General features: G+C 45.3%; 3 protein-coding genes across 4 annotated transcripts; 2 read left to right on the plus strand and 1 right to left on the minus strand.

Moving 5' to 3' along the window:
- The first annotated feature begins 1,967 nt into the window (after positions 1–1,967).
- On the plus strand, positions 1,968–8,014 carry zhx1 (zinc fingers and homeoboxes 1). The gene is made up of 4 exons (XM_018762714.2): positions 1,968–2,423; positions 2,900–3,192; positions 3,592–5,978; positions 6,630–8,014. The coding sequence occupies exons 2-3, from the start codon at positions 3,033–3,035 to the stop codon at positions 5,949–5,951; spliced, it is 2,520 nt and encodes an 839-aa protein (XP_018618230.1). The 5' UTR covers positions 1,968–2,423; positions 2,900–3,032; the 3' UTR covers positions 5,952–5,978; positions 6,630–8,014.
- Positions 8,015–10,307: 2,293 nt separating this feature from the next.
- Positions 10,308–13,786, plus strand: c18h8orf76 (chromosome 18 C8orf76 homolog). 2 transcript variants are annotated; one of them, XM_018762887.1, is made up of 6 exons: positions 10,308–10,499; positions 10,617–10,712; positions 11,195–11,338; positions 11,902–12,257; positions 12,498–12,630; positions 13,434–13,786. In XM_018762887.1, the coding sequence occupies exons 1-6, from the start codon at positions 10,386–10,388 to the stop codon at positions 13,617–13,619; spliced, it is 1,029 nt and encodes a 342-aa protein (XP_018618403.1). In that variant the 5' UTR covers positions 10,308–10,385; the 3' UTR covers positions 13,620–13,786. The 2 variants fall into 2 exon arrangements, with proteins under 2 accessions (XP_018618403.1, XP_018618404.1); XM_018762888.2 differs by having other exon boundaries at positions 12,498–12,661; positions 13,434–13,576.
- Positions 13,787–14,140: 354 nt separating this feature from the next.
- Positions 14,141–17,584, minus strand: fam83a (family with sequence similarity 83 member A). Its single transcript, XM_018762894.2, has 4 exons — positions 16,632–17,584; positions 16,124–16,291; positions 15,532–15,656; positions 14,141–14,644 (listed from the first exon to the last, which is right to left on the minus strand). Exons 1-4 carry the CDS (start codon positions 17,412–17,414, stop codon positions 14,200–14,202), a joined length of 1,521 nt encoding a protein of 506 aa, XP_018618410.2. The 5' UTR covers positions 17,415–17,584; the 3' UTR covers positions 14,141–14,199.
- Between the last annotated feature and the right edge of the window lie 140 nt (positions 17,585–17,724).

Below are 17,724 nucleotides of genomic sequence, written 5' to 3' on the forward strand. Positions count from 1 at the left end.
TTGATTACCTCCATAAGTATGCAGGTGATAATGAAATCTTGCTTGTAACGATGAGAATAAAATGAGCAATAGTGTACATTTATGAAACAACATTTTAGAGGCATTTTAAGTGGAGCAGTTTACTGTTCTGTCCAAAATGAATCTTTTCTCACTGTAGCTCAAGAGCACACAGTTATGGTAGTAAGTAGTGACTGCTTAATCATGTCTAACAGTTGTCAAATGTAAACGATTGAGTTCATACCATCACCTTAAGTAGATTGTACTTCAGGACTCATGTTAAAATAACGTTTGTACATTGGAGCAAAAAACCAAAACAACAAAGGATACAAAATTCTATAAAATAATTTAGCTGTAACTCAAACTTTGTGTTATCCTACAGTATAAATACAAAGTCATTGTTCTCTGACTGCATGAGGCTACCAGAGATGTTTTTTCCAGAAATATATATATTACACACACCACACAGTCAATTTTAAAACAATTACTGGAAGTATGTTCATAACTTAATCTGTTCATAAATCTAAATTTACTTTTTACCACAAAGTCACAGTCAATCAGAGCAAATAATACCAACCTGCCTTAATTTGTTCACAGTTCGGGTTCCGTAAACACCAGCAAAAAGGATGTACCATTGTTACAATGTAGTTGTGGTGGTCCTGACCCTAGAAACATGGAAACATACGATATGAGGCAGGGTACACATGGATGGAATACCAGTCTATCAGAGGACTTTTATTTATGCTGAATGTTTATTATATTTAAACAATAAAAAAAAGCCTTTATTAAAATTCCTGAAAATAAAAAATCAACTCTCCAACATTGTATTACATCTTAATTGTTAAAGCATAAGCATGGCCAGCATTCATGAGCATCTATCTGGCCACTTTGCTTGCTTTATATTTTACACAAATAAGTGTAAATCAAATGTAATAAAATATCTCAATTTTTTGACTCGGTAGTTTCTGTAAAACTCTCAGATATAGCTATAATACATAAAACAAGGTTGTAGGAGTCATTTTCTTTATTTTTTTAACTTTCAGCTACATTAAAATCAAATTAAACTGAAAATAAGTTCTTGTCTCCAAGGACTCCTATTCTATTGAGTGCAGATTGCTAACCCGTTAATTCCATAATCATGTCCAACATTTATGGTCTTAATATTGAGCGCAGGGACCGATGAAAAGCAGAAAGGAGTTGTAATCACTGTGGAAGTGAGTTGAATAATCTCGGCCAACATTCCTTTTCTGTTTGGATTCACTTCACTGTAAATAACAGCTGGGTGTAGAAAAGCAGGACCGTCTTGTTCCCTCAAATAGTGAAAATAAGACATGAAGGAAATACAGTTTAAGAAGTTTCACTTTAACCATCCAAAATCCGTACGTGGATATTACAAGTATTAATATTAAATTTTATGTGTAACAGTGATTTTCGCAGGAAAAAGCTTTTTTCTCATTGAGCCAATGAATTATGACATTTTAACTTAAATTGTCATTTTTTAAAACGTGCTTTTTCTAGATTTCGAAGTAATATTTAGTATTTTAGAATATATATCTATACTTTATGTTTGGAGAAAACAACACATTTACCGTTGCAGTGAGTGCAGACTAGTTGTAGTTTTTCAATTATGATCCTTTTTTTTTAACCTGTTCGTTTTGGAACAAGATGATCGTATTCTGTCAGGTAATAATGCAGCAGCTAAATTCGCTGTAAACCTCATTTTGTTACGGGCTCTTCAGTCGTGTTAATGACTGCATAAAAACTACTGTGGAAATATCTGAAAAATAAACTTTAACAAAGAGAAGGAGACACGAGCTGCACCCGCCACTTCCTATATACCGCGGTCACTGTGGTCTATTACCTCGCGGGGTCCTCGCGCGAGCACTCGGAACGCCCCCGCGAGCTCGGACGGATACGGGGAGTTCGGCGGTGTCGCGCGGTGATGACGCAATTACGTATTTTATCGACGGTTACGCCCGGTCATTAAAATAATACTGCCATTAAAATTAAGCAGAACTGTTATTGTCCTCCATTAACAAACTGTGTGCCCGCAGCGACCGGACTTTGTGTATGTTTTCGCATTTTTTAATTTTTATTTTTAAATATACGTCGAGAAAGAAGGTGTTTTTCTAAGGGTGAAACAAGCCAAAAAGCTGCGCAGTTTTTGGGGGGAGAAGCGTAGAGTGTTTGTGTTTTTTTTGTGTGTGTGTGTGTTTTTTTTGTTGTTGTGAGAGAGTGTGCTGGTGCTCTCCCGTCGCCTTCTTTCCTTTCTCCTCTTTTCTGTCCTTCTTCTCCTTTCCGTTCCCACCGAAAAGTGCCGCACACACAGCCCTGATTATTTATCCTGCACTAAAAACACCAAAAAAAAAAAAAAAAAAAAAAAAAACGGGGGAGAGAAGAAGCCGCCAGCGCCGCCGGGTCCCTGGGTAAGTCCTGCGAGGAGGGCAGAGTCTTCCCGCTAGAGACACATGATCATGTATGATCCAGAGATGCACTCACTGTGAGTGTGATCGCATCCACGCCACGGAGAGGTTCATCGATACGCCCACCGTGGACACAGGACAGGACAGCTGTGCTGAAGCCAGAAACCCCTGGCTGGTTACTCCTCCTCATCTTTGTCCGACCATAAATCTGTCACTAGTATAAAGCAGCCTTCTGATCTGAGAAGTTTTACTTCTGTTTTCAGTAAACATTATTAATTAAGTATTTTTTTTTTTTTTAAATGTCTGGCAATGGAGATTTCTAAAGACGAGATGTTTGGCTGCTCTTCGGTTAAATTCATAATCTCCAGTTTGTGACGATCGGCAGCTGTTTGCTTCTCCAGCAGGGCTTCTGTGAATGAAGGATTCGATAGAGGGTGAGTTCACTGATCTAACTGTCCTCTTTGTTTTCCGGGCCGCAGGAGAAATTTGACTTCAGACATGTGCCGGACACGTGCTGCGGAGCGACTCTGAGGAAGACCGAAGAAGGCGTTTGAGTAAACGCTGTCGGGTTGTCATTTTCTGCTAAGGAGACGCCTTTGGGCCGCCGACGCGATGTCGAGCAGAAGGAAATCCACAACGCCTTGCATGGTCCTTTCCGTGGATCCGGCGGAGCAGGATCCGGACGTGGAGGTGATGGAGGAAGGGGATGGAGCGGAAAGTGCTGTCAAGAGCCACGTGGGTTCCGCCCCAACTTCCACCAAAGCTGATCAAGGTGAAGAGACAACGGAATCGGAACAGTTACGCCGCAGTGCGGTTTGGGATGATTTTAGGAGTTTAGGTGTTGCAGTTCCCAGTCTTTGGGGTTCGGTTTATTTTAATTTTGTGTTTATTTTGCCTCCTTACTCGGTGCATAATGAATCTGCTTCTCAAAGATGTTATGACTTTACAATGTAATTATTAATAATACAATTACAATACTATAATTAATAATACAACTAGATATTTGTCAATGAAGCCTTTCAGGGTGGATATAATATGTTTCAGATAACACTTGGTGAAATGTTCAAAGTATTAACTTAGGCTCTACCTGCTTCCTTGTTTTGGCACAAGATGTTTTATGTGGCTTGTGTGGATCGAAAATGTCAAACCACAATGATCAATGCGTTTTCAGACCATGACGTGCTGCACCGCCCTGGGGAGGATAGTTTCACCCGGACCACCGTGAAGCGTAACGGCCGGACCGTCTCTGAACAGATTGATTCAGCTTCCGATGCTGATTTTGTACGTCAAGGGAGCGAGGAAAGTACGGATACCGCTGTCGCTGCCATTTCGCTGAGCAAGACGCCCATTATGAAGATGAAGAGCAAAAATGAACCCAAGCGAATTGTGGTTTCTCACAAGGCCATGGATGAGAATGGCACAAAGGGAGAGATTGAAGGTGAGCTGGAGCCCAAGGATGCAGCCCCTCTGACCCCATCCCACCCTGTGGAGGTGGTTACCCCACTGCCGGCCGAGCCTGTGAAGCCCAGTGTCGTCGTGACCAATCCTAACACTGTTCAGCCTGAGCCAAAGAAAACTGTCATCAACTCTGCCACGGTTCTGCCTGCTGGCCTGGCCCAGGTTCTGTCTGCACTGCAAGCCCAGCAAAATGCCCACACCCAGCTGCTGATACCAGTCAGCAGCATCCCGACCTACAACAGCACCATGGATGCCAACCCTTTACTAGTGAGCACCTACAGCAAGTTCCCGTATCCATCAGTGTCGGAGATCATGGGATTAGCCTCTCAGACAAAGTTCTCGGAGGAGCAGATCAAGATCTGGTTCTCCGCTCAGCGTCTGAAGCACGGCGTAAGCTGGACCCCTGAGGAGGTAGAGGATGCCAGGAGGAAGCAGTTCAATGGCACAGTGCACACAGTGCCCCAGACTATCACGGTGATCCCGACCCACTTGCCCTCTACCCATAATGGCCTGCAGTCCATTCTGCAGACCTGCCAGATTGTTGGACAGCCCGGTCTCGTGCTAACACAGGTGGGTGGTGCCGGCAGCTTGCCAGTGACTGCACCCATCACACTGACGGTGGCGGGAGTGCCTGGCCAAGCACAGCTGCCTAAGGCCACCACCATCCAGACCAATCCCGCTGTCGTGGAGACCAAAAGGGCCACCACCGTCCAGCCGCCTTCACTGACACCTCAGGAGAACTCGGCCCTGAGTGCCGATCACTTTGGCATGCGGCCCAAGAAGTCCAAAGAACAGCTGGCAGAGCTGAAGGCCAGTTACCTGAAGAACCACTTTGCCAGTGATGCAGAGATATCTCGGCTAATGAAGCTGACGAATCTCACCAAAGGGGAGATAAAGAAGTGGTTCAGCGACACTCGTTATAACCAGCGCAACTCGAAAAACAGCCACGTCATTGTCTTTAACGAAAGCGGCAATGCCAACAGCAACAACACCATCGTGATCGACTCGAGTGACGAGACCACGGAATCCCCCACATCTGCACCTGTTAAAGAGAAGGAGACGCGCAACAAGACTTGGAACCCCTTCCCAGACTTCACGCTGCAGAAATTTAAGGAGAAGACCACTGAGCAGCTTCTGGTTTTACAGGAGAGCTACCAGAGATGCAACACACCCACTGATGAAGAGCTGAGCAGACTGAGGACGGAAACCAAGCTCACGAGGCGGGAAATCGATGCCTGGTTCACAGAGAAGAGGAAGGTACCAACAGAGCAGGCAGATCATAAAGCAGAACTTGTTGAAGGTGAGGTGGCTAAAAACCTCTCCTCGCCGAAGCCCGAGAGCCAGATTCCACCAAGTGGACGAGTACCCATCAAGGACAAGATTGGGAAGAAAACCCCGGAGCAGCTTCACATCCTCAAGAGTGCCTTCGTGCGCACACAGTGGCCCACAGCTGAGGAGTATGACAAGCTTGCTGAAGAGAGCGGGCTGCCCAGGGCCTACGTGGTCAACTGGTTTGGAGACAGCCGTTATTCCTGGAAGAATGGCAACCTCAAGTGGTTCTACTTGTACCAGAGCGGGAACGTTGAGGCAATGAATGGAAGTGGGAGCCGGAAGAGGGGGAGGTGCCGGAGCCGAGGACGAGGCAAGTCCCGGCGACGGAAGTCCCGGAGATCCTCGGGAGCGGGGAAGTCCTCTCCTGTTATTAAATTCAAGTCGGGGAAGGAGATTCTGAAAGAGTACTATCTAAAGCACAGGTTCCTGAACGAGCAAGACCTGGACGAGCTGGTGGCCAAGTCCAACATGGGCTACGAGCAGGTGAGGGACTGGTTTGCTGAGATCCGCCGGAAGGAGGGGATGGGCACGGACCCGTTTGATGAAGCTGCTGATAATGGGGAACACAAGGAGGAGTCATCATCGCAGGGAGACAGTGAAATGGTGGCAGAGGAGCAGGAAGAAGTCATGGGCGATGAGGATGATGATGATGAAGATGACGATGATGGAGACTCAGATGACAGCGATGCGTGGGAGCCTCCGCAAAGTGTCAAACGAACAGTTTCGGGGTCAGAAGATTAGCAGCAAAAAGCTGTCCGTCTTCAGCAGGTATTAACGTGAATTTATTTGTTTACTTACAGACAGGTACATCATATAATGTTTGAATATTATTATATACAATATGATTGATAACCTGAATTTATATGGTGCCAGTCAAAAGTTTGAATAACCTTGCTGGAAACTGTGTTTTTCATAACTGACAATGTTTTACGTTCAGACCATTAGTTTGTGCTGTCCTTCACTTTCCTTTTTGGCCAGAAAGCTCTTGCACAAATTTGAGTTGTGTTTTTGGTTGTCTCTTGCTGGGGAAGGGCAGATGGCTTGAAGGAATGGCATGCCTCTGAAATATGCCTTGACAGCCGTGCTGGTTGAGATTGCAATGGACTTGGTAAAGGTCACCAGCTCTCACCAGTAAAGTAGCCCCAGACCATGATACTGTCTCCTCTATGCTGGACAGTGGGAACCACGCTGACACAAGTCATGCACTCACTCTTTCTGCATCTTACAAAAATTCAGCGGTTGAACCTAGATGTTTATTTTTTGACTTGTCAGTCCCTAAGACCAACCTCTATTGCTCAGACATCTAGTTTGTGTGGTTCTTGACTCAGGCAATTCTGGTCTCAAGCAGGTGAGCTCAATGTTTTGACTGGTACTCTATATTTGATTTTAAAGATAGTGAGTTTCATTTCTTTCCTCCAGCACTTTGTATGCATATGGAAGGAAGAGGGAAGACTGGAGGTGTGGTTCTCTGCGTGGAGCGAGGAGAGCTGAAATTTGTTACAAAGTGGATGGAGATGGTCCGAAGGAGCCTTTCAAGGTGTTCTTTCCCAGTCCAAACAAGGACTTGTGGTGCCAAAGCAACGCTGCTGTAGGTGGAAGTTTCCTGTGCTTGAGTTCCCCACGCCAGAGAATTTGACTGAATATTATCTTTGCCCTTAGAAATTGCACGAGAGACATTCGGTACTGTGACCACTGTGGTTTTTTTAATGTCCCGGATAATTATCAGTGGACGCCGATGAGTCGCCTTAATTTTTTTCCTGCTGTTTAATTTTCCAGCATAGAATATTTCTCAATCAAGGAAAGAAAATTGTCTTCTTGAACTCTGCACAAATCAATATTCCCTGTATTCCAGTAGATCCTCTGGGAGGTGGCTGATAAGTGGACCAACTCATTAGCATAACCTGGGTTGTGATTTTAATCAGGAGTCACCTTTAAGGAGCATCTTGCTAAATGGCGTGCGCTCTGCGTTTATTCTCGAAATGGCGTGTGAGAAATGCTTGAGCAGGTCAGCGGTTCTATTTGTTAATGAAGATGACACATATTTGCACATGCCACAGGCTCAAGGTAAATGAATTTCTTATTTGGTCTTGAGGAAATGGTGCCTTTTTAATCATGGAACAGCAGATCATTTTCATTGTCCTGTGGGCCTTTTACGGACTCGTCTTAGAGTCCTTCTTCTGACTGTGTTTATATGTCTGTAGTATAAATTTCCCAGTTGTGCAGGGCAATGATGATTGTTCCCTTTGACTAAAATTAAAATACTGATAAGTGTGTTACAAGAAGGTGGCAAAATTACTTATATTAAGGCCATGCCACTTTCTTCTTCCAATGGGACAATTTGGAATACCATACTCTAAAACCAATTTTTTTCAAGCAAATATTCCTGAAGCCTTTTTAAATATTTTAATGTATTCTGTAAAAGTATTTATTTCATCCTGTGTTGGAAAAAAAAAATTGTAATCAGTCACAGAGCAATAACATTCATGGTAAGCCCTGGATGTGTTCCTTTCTTGATGACCTGCTTAAATAAAACTGTGTTTGGAGAGAGCTGCAGTTGGGTGTGTTTAGACTGAGATTTTAGACACAGGGACACTGAGGATAGCACAGGCAGGTTGATGCTGCAGCAGCGCTCGTTGTGCGCGAATAGCGGGCACTGATGCTGTTACTACAAGGCACTTGGTGACGGTGGTGTAAAGCACTTCGTGTTGGTGATAAACAACAGTACAGGTACTCTTAAAACCGATCAGCTGGATGTTTACGTTGTCCTGCTCGCAGCGACCATGAAAACTGAAAGAGAAAAAAAAATTCTTACTCTGTATATACAACATTTTATGATCTTGTATTTGGAGGAAAAAAAAACTTTGTAATTGTTTTATACTTTTTTAATTTATGATAATTATCAGTATAGCCTTGAACTAAAGTATGTTACTCAAGTGTTGTTCATTGAGACATTCACTAATACAGTAGGTGATCTTGATATATTGTGGTTTTGTATGGAGAAAAAAAAAATTGTATGCCTTGATCATTCAAGCCAATTCTGGATCTGCATATGTTTTGTTTTATTCTGGGTAGCTTGTCGAGGAATACTGTGTGCGTTAGGTGATTTTTTAAACTTGCAATGTAAGGCCAGAATGTTGTTCGGCTCACTGACGCGTTGCCTGTATTGTGTTTCTTTACAAAAACTGTAGTGATTGATGACTTCAAAGCTTCTTTTCTCTTCCTTTCTCTTTCCTGATGCTGTAATGTGGACCTTTTTGCACATAGCATTTCTTTACCCGCATAGGGATGTGTCAGTACTTGCCTTCACGGATCTGTGGTCATTGCAGATGTTTGGCCACTAATGTTTTTCTTTTACAAACATTGCAGTTCTGAAAATATGGTAAAATATATATATATACATACATATATATTACACCACTTATGAATGTGTTGCTTATGATCATATAGACTTCAGTGTAGGTATTATAGGTTTCCACAAATGAAGACAGATGTACTTTGGTATAATTTCACTGAATAGAAATAAAGGTATTGATGGATGCTCTGATCTGTTCAATCAACAGATTGCTAAGAATAGCAGTCATTTTTTTCCCAGCACATACCACTTTGATACTGGAAAGTAATTTAGAAAAGTTTGCTGTAAACCTAAGAGCATAACAAGTAAGTGATTGTAGAGTGGCAAGAAAACCTTTTACTTGTATAGAAACACTTTTGTTACAGAAATACTATATAGTGGATATTGCAAGTATTTTATTTTGCGGGAAAACCTTTTTTTTTTCCCCCCCAGGCTCTGAATTATGACATTTGATTAACTTAAAGATTGTGTTTTTAAGAAACTGTGGCTTTCTCTTGGATTTAGACAAGATATATTTTATACTTGTGTTTGGAGAAAAGAACTAATAAACGGTAAAAAAAAAAATAGTGGCGTTCTTGTTGCTTTTTAAAAACCTTCTGACTTTTCATTCTGGGAATTGGACAAAACACTTTGTGAACTTATTGCACCAACTTTTAAGTTCAAAAGCAGTAAAGGTGATTGTTTTAGAATCTGTTCATGATAACCATACTGTATGTACATTATTGTAGAAGTGCCTAAGAAGAAAAAAAATCCCTTTTAATACAGATCTGTATGTCTCAAGTTTAAATAATGTCATGTAGAGCTATGGTTTACACCATGCACATTCGCTATGAACTACACACACATTGTCTGAACCCGCCTGTCCCAAGCAGGGTGCGGTGAACCGGAGCCTAACCCGGCAATACAGGGTGTAAGGCTGGAGGGGGAGGGGACACACCCAGGACGGGACGCCAGTCCATCACAAGGCACCCCAAGTGGGAGTCGAACCCCAGACCCACCAGAGAGCAGGCCCTGGCCAAACCCGCTGCACCACCGCACCCCTCTCAGTATGAGCTAATGTTTAAATAATGTAATAATTTGATTATATGTATAATACATCTTCCACATACATATTACAGGGACAGCTGGTAGTGTAGAGCTGCTGCCTTTAGACCCAAAGGTTATAAGTTTGATCTCTAACTGTAGTACTCTTGAGCAAGGTACTTACCCTAAGTTGCTCCCATAAAAATACCCAGCTGTATAAATGGGTAAATACCTCAACTTCGTAAGTTGCTTTGGAAAAAAAGTGTCAGATAAATGCACATATAAATTTTATCAATACTTCCATCATGAATCGACACAGTAAATGTTATCCAGCTCAAGAAATGGGTTGTTTAACACTGTAAACCATTTGGAGAAAAGTGTTAAATTTGTAATACATTTACATTTATCTAACAGTGTTTAATACAATACGCAATATAATGTTTGACAGGAACCATCACATGTTTTTAAGACTAGTGTCTGTTTAATTTGATGGGATTTCATTGTGCACCCTGAAAAGCATACTATAAACACCTGAACATTTACTTAGACAGTATTCTGAAAATATTTGGACATTTGCTATGTTAGCTTTCGATTTAAGTTTCTCCTGAGTAACAATATGTAAACGTTAAGGCCTGCGGTGGGAACCAATGTCCGGAACTGAAAGAGTGCGAGCATTTGTTTCCCCCCCGGCCCCAAGTTACCCTTACACACAAACACGCGACCGGAGGCTCGCGGGATGGAATGAATAGAAGTCGCTGTGCAGCGAAACTGTGCGGCTAGCACTTGTTTGTTTTGTAAGAATGGAGATATTTGGCAGCGGTTTCGACGACTCGGTGTTTGAGGACAGTAGTAGAAATAATAATAATGTCTCAGTCGCCTTGTCGTCCTACGACGCCAAGTTCTGCGAGCCAAAGGTAGGCTGTGTAGCTCCCCTCCCCCCTTCAGTTAATAATAATAGCGAAAAAAGTAGCCACCACTGTGACTGTGAATGATTGTTGAAGCACCGCGATGCGAAGGTCGTTTCCCCGCAGTGGTTCTGTCGTGACGTGACCGCGCAGGACGAGCTGGAGCAGCAGAAACACCTCAAGTTCCGCGCTGACCTGTCCTACAGACACCAGGAATATGAGGTAAATTTAAAAAAAAAAAAAAAAAAACACAGCAAAACGTCACTCCCTGCCTGGTCACAAGGCCTGGCTTCCTCATTCACACTCAGTCTGTATTAATAATTCACGGTAAATTACCTTGGTGTCGAGGCTACTATACTACAGCGGCTGTGGGATTCGACCCCATGACCTTCAGAACCCTAATCGCTATGCCACCTGCCGTCCCTGGGTCCAGTTGAGATGTAGCGCTACACCTAGTAGCGTAGCGGTTAGAGCTGCTGCCTTCGAACCCCGAGGTTACAGGTTCGATCCCCACCTCTGGCTGTAGTCCCTTGGCCTTGAGCAAAGTACTTACCTTGAATTGCTCCAGTAAAATGACCCAGCTGTATATATGGGTAAATAAGATTGCGTTGTAAGATTGTGATTTTAAGCCACAGTTTGGAGAAAAGCAGCATCTGAATGAATAAATGTAAATCTGCTCTCTCTCTGTGTGTGTGTGTCTTCAGAAAGCGCTGGAGGACTACTCCTCATGCCTGGCTTTGGTGCCCAAGGGCAACGTGACCATCAGGAGGGACGTCCTGGAGAGTCAGGCCAGATGCCACTTGCACCTGGGCCATCAGGACGCATCTCTGGAGATCGCCGAGACCCTTGTGAGGACATGTGACTCCACAGATGCTCTTACAATCCATCGAACTGCTCCAGAGAATTTATATAGCAATAAAATGTTGTTATGGTCCTGTAATATTGCGTACAGAAGCAGAATTGGGATATTTTTTTTAAGGAGAAAAACATGGCAGGACACATTGTCAGCATTTGCATTTAGTAATTTAGCAGATGCTTTTCTCCAGACGGACACAGAGTAAAATGAAGTGTATTTCAAATCATGCAGAACTTTTGACATAGACGTGTTTCCATGTGTGGTACTTTTTTGCCCGTTATCCCCTAGTATTTTGCCTGTACAATTGAGACTGATAGGAAGTGCAAAACGATCATGACAGATGATGCGATTTCTGTAGCTGTTAGGAGATGAGGAGAGAAGTCTTGTGTGAAAGATGTTTTGAGTCCCTTGAATGCTGGAGGGGATTCAGCAGTTGTGAGGGAACTTTGACAAAGTCTTTCTTGTCTTAAAGAATGAAGTGAAAATAAGAGAGAAGGAAAAATGAGTCCCAAACTTGTCTGTCAATAATTATTTCTGCCTGTTCGTGATGGACAGAGGAAAGAAGCAACAAACACCGGACACCTCACCTGCACCTTGAACCTGTTGCTGGCCATCCACCAGCGCTTTGGAAATATGCATGGGGAGATATCCGTCCTCCAGGAGTTGATCTGCCTTCATCCTTATAACCCGTGGTGCTGGCAGAGGCTCGCCCAGGGTTACCTGAACTACTTCCAGTCTCTGTCTGCCTGCTCAAGGACCACCTCCCGTCACCATGGAGACCAGCTAGAAACGAATGGGAATGGAAGGAAATGCATGGGACTGGAATGTGGCCACGGGACGAGAGTCGAGGAAAGCCAGGAACAATGGGAGGAGGTCTGGCTGAAGGCTACCATGTGCTTTGTCAGAACCAGGTGAGTGCATCTGGAGGGGTAAGGTCAACATCCTCAAACCTGCAGCCTTCACCATAAACATGATTGATTATATTCAGAACTTAGTTCAGAAATTATGTGCATTGTGTGCAGCTTTGTTCATGTCCCCGTTCACGTGGTATCCTGGATCGATCGTGCGTCTGTGACCAGCAGTTAGTCCTGCATGTGGAGCGACACGCGTGGTCTGTGCAGAGGGTGACGCAGTGATGGGTTTGCCTGCAGGCTCCTGGTCCGGTTTTTGCGCAGCCAGCAGTCGTCGTTTGTGCTCCAGCGCAGTGAAAGAGCCCAGCGGGAGACAGACGAGGCTCTGCAGCGCTTGGGAGCCAAGGAGACTGCACTACATGTCATAGCTGAGGTGAGAAACCAGAAGAGAGAGTGGGACAGATGTAAGTATTGTGGTTAAAACACTGGTCTATGTATGCGCAAATAATTATCAATCCATTGATAATTATTGATAACCGCTTGTCCAGTGACGGTCACAGTGGCTTGAAGCCTGTAGTGGAAGCATAGGATGTTAGACGGTACGCCCTGGAAGGAGCAGCAGTCCATCACAGGACCTACATAATTATGATAATAGTTTGAAGTATTGTTTAGTTTCTTAGGTAATACTTTGTTTAAATTGTCTTAATATCAATTCATAGAGTTGGATATTTTACTAGGGGCAGCATGTGGTGTAGCGGTTAGAGCTGCTGCCTTTGGGGTCAGAGGTTCTAAATTCAGTTCCCACCTCCTGCCATTGTACACTTGATCAAGATTCTTACCCTGAATTGACAGTAAAAATTTCTTGGTGTAGGGGCTTTGGAGAAAAGCATCAGCTGGATGAAAAAATATACATGTACTAGAGTAATGCATGTTGAGGAACTTGCTTTGTGCTACTAAACTAGTTCATTTGAGTCCTTTAAATTATATGGGTCAGTAAGACTTGAGTAGTTTTATGTGCTTGTTGATCTGTTGAAGACGGGATTACTTGGGTACCTCTGCGGTCCTTTTATGAAATATGCAGGATCCTTGCAGTCCCAACTCTGTGGAACTGTACTGGACAAATCCCAAGCCCTGCCCCTTAGACCCTTTCTGTATCCAGCATGCACCTTCACTTCCTTGTGCCCGAGTTGAGGTAGTTTTCATTCGTCTGCACAGTCACCGCTGTCAATCTTTCAGGTGATGAGCGAGGACCTTTCCCCAGAGAGGATGAGGGAAGACAGTCAGGACGGTGAGAGCCTGGCAGGGCTGCGCGCCTCAGATTTCGATGAGAGGTGGTACAAGAAGCTCCAACAAGCTGCAGCGTGGATCAAGGACGGTGTTCGGCGGGCTCTGGACCCACAGACACGCCAGGACCCTGACTGAGCCCATGAGACTGTGATCTTCTCCCTTCCCACTCACTTCAGGAGGAGATGTAAGGATCTGTGTTTGCGATAAACATGATTTTTTTTTGTTTTATACCTCTCTTGAATGAGGCTGTCAGGGTAAAATATTTTAATATAAAAATGAAATACTAAATCTGTTCTTGTGGTATTGCAATGCTAAATAGATCTACACAAATGATTTTGATGTCACTGCGTGTTCACTTTGTATTATTTTTAATTGGTTTATGTGGAGCGACAGCATCCAGATTGACAGTAAATAGAAAATGCAGATATGTCCATGTACACAGAAGGAGGGCTTCGCTTAAAGTATTAAATGTGGTCTAAATCTCATCAAAATATTTAAAAAAATAAATGTAAAATGACTCCAGAGCTTCTAGTGTGGTCAAAAAATCTTTAATAAGCAAATGTTTCATAGAATACAGATTAATATAAACTGCACCCATTCATATTCCACATGAAGAGTGGTGTAAAGGCTGGGGGGGGGGGGGGGGGGGGGGGGGGTGGTGGTGTGTGAGACAGGTACGACGTTGCTGCTCTCATCCGTTTTCTGTGCGTAGCGGTCAGTGTGGTGGGATGTTGGGTCCGCTGCGGAAGTAGAGGCTGAAGCCCAGCCCAAAAACGCGTTCCTCAGGCCGGCTGGGCACCATCTGGTGGGAGCGCCACCCCAGTCGCACGGCGGCGTTCTCCTTCCCGAAGGATGGCTGTCGGACAATGGGGGCACTCACCACATGCCTCTTGGGGGCAGACTGCAGCCCCAGGGGCAAGAAAGAACCTGGCTGCTTGGCCAGGCACTGGGTTGCGGGTGGGGTGGCGGGTCTCGTGCGCCGGGGCCCAATACGGTCCGTCAGCTGGACCGAGGGACACGAGGGCGAGGGAGGGGGGAAGCCCGGCACCGGCTTGGAAGAGGCGTAGAGCTGCCGGAACTCCAGGTCGAAGGCTTTGACGCCGCTGCCCTTGAAGAGCACGGCCAGATCCCGGTGGACCTGCCAGGAGAGCCAGGCAAAGCTGTGGCACACGAGAGGTTAGAGTGCTAGCTGCTCCATTTGCAGTTCTCAGAGAGGAAACTGCTGTAAGAATATTAATGCTTGAAACCCTTCCAGACATGAGCAGCAGCTAAATAAAATATTAGTGCCAGACTGTCAGCTTGGGCTTTAGAGCAGGAGAGCGTGACGCTGTGGGTCTGCGATGCGTTTAAGACGCGAATCCAGATGAGCGTATGTGTTGTTCGTCAAGGTGACGGAAAGGTAGGTGGGCCAATAGCAGGCACAGTGATTTGTCACAGCCTTCTACCTGATGGGCTCCGTACTTTTAAGGTACTTACCCTAATACAGTAAAAATTACCCTGCTATACACACACATCATCTGAAACCGCTTGTCCCATACGGGGGGAGTCGCGGGGAGCCGGAGCCTAATTCGGCAACACAGGGCGAAAGGCTGGAGGGGGAGGGGACACACCCAGGACGGGACGCCAGTCTGTCACAAGGCACCCCAAGCGGGACTCGAACCCCCGACCCACCAGAGAGCAGGACCCGGTCAAACCCGTTGCGCCACCATGCCCCCCACCCTGCTATACAAATGGATAAATTGTAATTTACATTTTTTTCATTTAGCTGATGCTTTTCTTCAAAGTCACTTACAATTATTTACCTATTTATAGAGTTGGGTAATTTTCCTTGTGCAATTTAGGGTAAGTACCTTGCTCAAGGGTACTACAGGTGGAACCTGGCACATTTTGGTCCAAAGGAAGCAGCTCTAACCGCTATACTACCAGCTCCCCATTATTAAACTTAGCCATCAGCTACAAAACTTACAATATTAGGTTTGTAATATTGTAAGTCGGCTTAGAGGAAACTGTTAAATGGTAACTGTTCTGTACGGCTGATAAATGTTACCTGAAGGATCCTGCCAGAACCTGGGTGCAGTCGATGATGACGAACTTTTCCTTGACCTGACCGGTGAACTTTCTCCCAGACTTCGCACAGTACGTGTCTCCACACACGCTACGGACAGACATGCGCTGCGGATAACATCAACAATTTTTATGGGCCGGCCCGACCAACAAGATCAAGTATAGTCAGTTCCTAAAGTCATGCCTTTTGCCTTTCTGACAACATATCTAGGGTCCATGAAATATTTCCTGCAGCAAAAGTATTACACTTATTTGTGGATTTATACACTGTGAATGTTTTGACAGGTACAATGCTGGCACAGAAGTACATAGATCCCTATTTATTGTGACAGGATCTGGACCGCTGCAGCCCTGACCATAAGCGGTTGAGGAAAGTGAATAAATTACAGATGTATTACTGCATGTATAAATAATGTTCCGTGAGTAACAGGCTGACAAAATATCTGCTTTCAGAACTGCCAGCGTAATTAGATCCTGGCTCACATTTTTATTGCTGATCATTTGCAAATGACAAAATAATTAAAAGGAAAAAAAACCTTGTTTGTTTAAGTATACACCATTACCCTGATACTCACAGTGAGGTGGGAGCTGCCGATTTGCAAATTTGCACACATCTCCATGAAGAGATGGAGATTGGCGTCATCCAGCAGGAGGTAAACAGACACGTTGCGCTTCCTGGTCGCCTCCAGGATGTCGCAGAAGATCTCTACATCGCTGAAGGTGTCCATAACGATGGCCAGGACCTGGGACAAGCGCAGACAGTCAATGTCTTCAAGTCCAAGAGTTGCGGCCTCAGCCCATCCTATCTCGGAGTAACTGTTTCCCCATCGGTCACATGTAGAGTAAATGCAGTAACAAAGAGGTAAATGCAAGTATAGCTGAATACGCCTGCCTGATGGCCCAAACTGTCGAGTTGCTTGTCGTTCATGTACCGTGTCAACAGCCCTGTGGATGGACATCAGTGCTCCCTGGAGCAAACTGGATGTGTACAGAAGTCTGACATCATGTACTGCTGTGCAATGTTTTGCAAGGTCACACAAAACCCCTGTCCCCCACAAGGATGAGGGGAAAGCAGAAGCTTACCGAGGTGGCCTTGCTGATGCCTTCCCGCAGCAGGTCCCGCACGCTGACCGTCCTGTCGGACTGGAGGAACACCTCCACAGTGGGCATCCCCTGTAAATGGTAGCTCCACTCGGATGCTGGCCAACCGTACTCCAGCTCTGGAGGGTCGCTCTCCGAGTCAACAGGGAAGTATGTTACAGATGTCTGGGACACCGTGTCGCTCCCATCCTGCCCCTGCTCCTCCTCCAGCTCGCTCCCGCTGCTGCCTGGGTTCTTCACGTTCCTCAGGATGTAGTCCTTCTCCTCCTGGGACAAAAAGTCCACCTCGGCCTCGAGGGTCAGCGCCTCACGGTACGCGCCCAGGCCGCGGTCCAGCAGGGCGTCCGTAGCCAGCCGCGCGCTCTCGTTGTGGCTCAGATCGATCTTGGTGGAGGTAGAGGATGTGTAGCGCATCTCCTGCACCCGCCGCCTCACCTTGCCCAGCAGCTTGGACCGCAGATAGAAGCCCAGCGACAGGCTGCCGCTCTGCACGTTCATGCCGAGGGCTCCGTCCGCTAGCGCGACGTGCAGATGTCGGGCGTCCCTCACATAAAGCGTGGGAAGGCACGGCGCTGCGGCGCTCCCCTCTGTGGGGGAGGATGGAGCGAGTGTCATGTGAGCAACGCTCATCCGACACGCCCAGCCCGGGACGGCACAGATGAGCATGTGATTGACAGGTATGGGCACAGGGGTGTCAGATCGGCTCAGAGGCGCACGGTCACAGTCTGCTGCACCTTTCACAGGTAATTTGAGCACTGTATTCATCCGTCAGTCCCTGTGACTGTCTTTCATCGTGATGAACAGAAACTGGACAGAAAACAGAACAGAAACTGGACAGAAAGGTTCTTTATGGCAGCTAAACAAGAAACAAGCTGTACTCTTAAAGCTCAGTAACAGACACCCTACTGACTACTCAGTTTTACATCCTCAGTCAGAGTCCTGGGTGCCATTTATGAATTACTATCCATTTTTTCCCCACAAAGTGTTAAAAGTTATACGCACACACACGTTTCACACACACTTTCAGAACCGCTTGTCCCATACGGGGTCACGAGGAACCGGAGCCTAACCAGTA

This window comes from Scleropages formosus, chromosome 18 (assembly GCF_900964775.1).
Source record: "Scleropages formosus chromosome 18, fSclFor1.1, whole genome shotgun sequence".
Lineage (NCBI taxonomy): Eukaryota > Metazoa > Chordata > Actinopteri > Osteoglossiformes > Osteoglossidae > Scleropages > Scleropages formosus.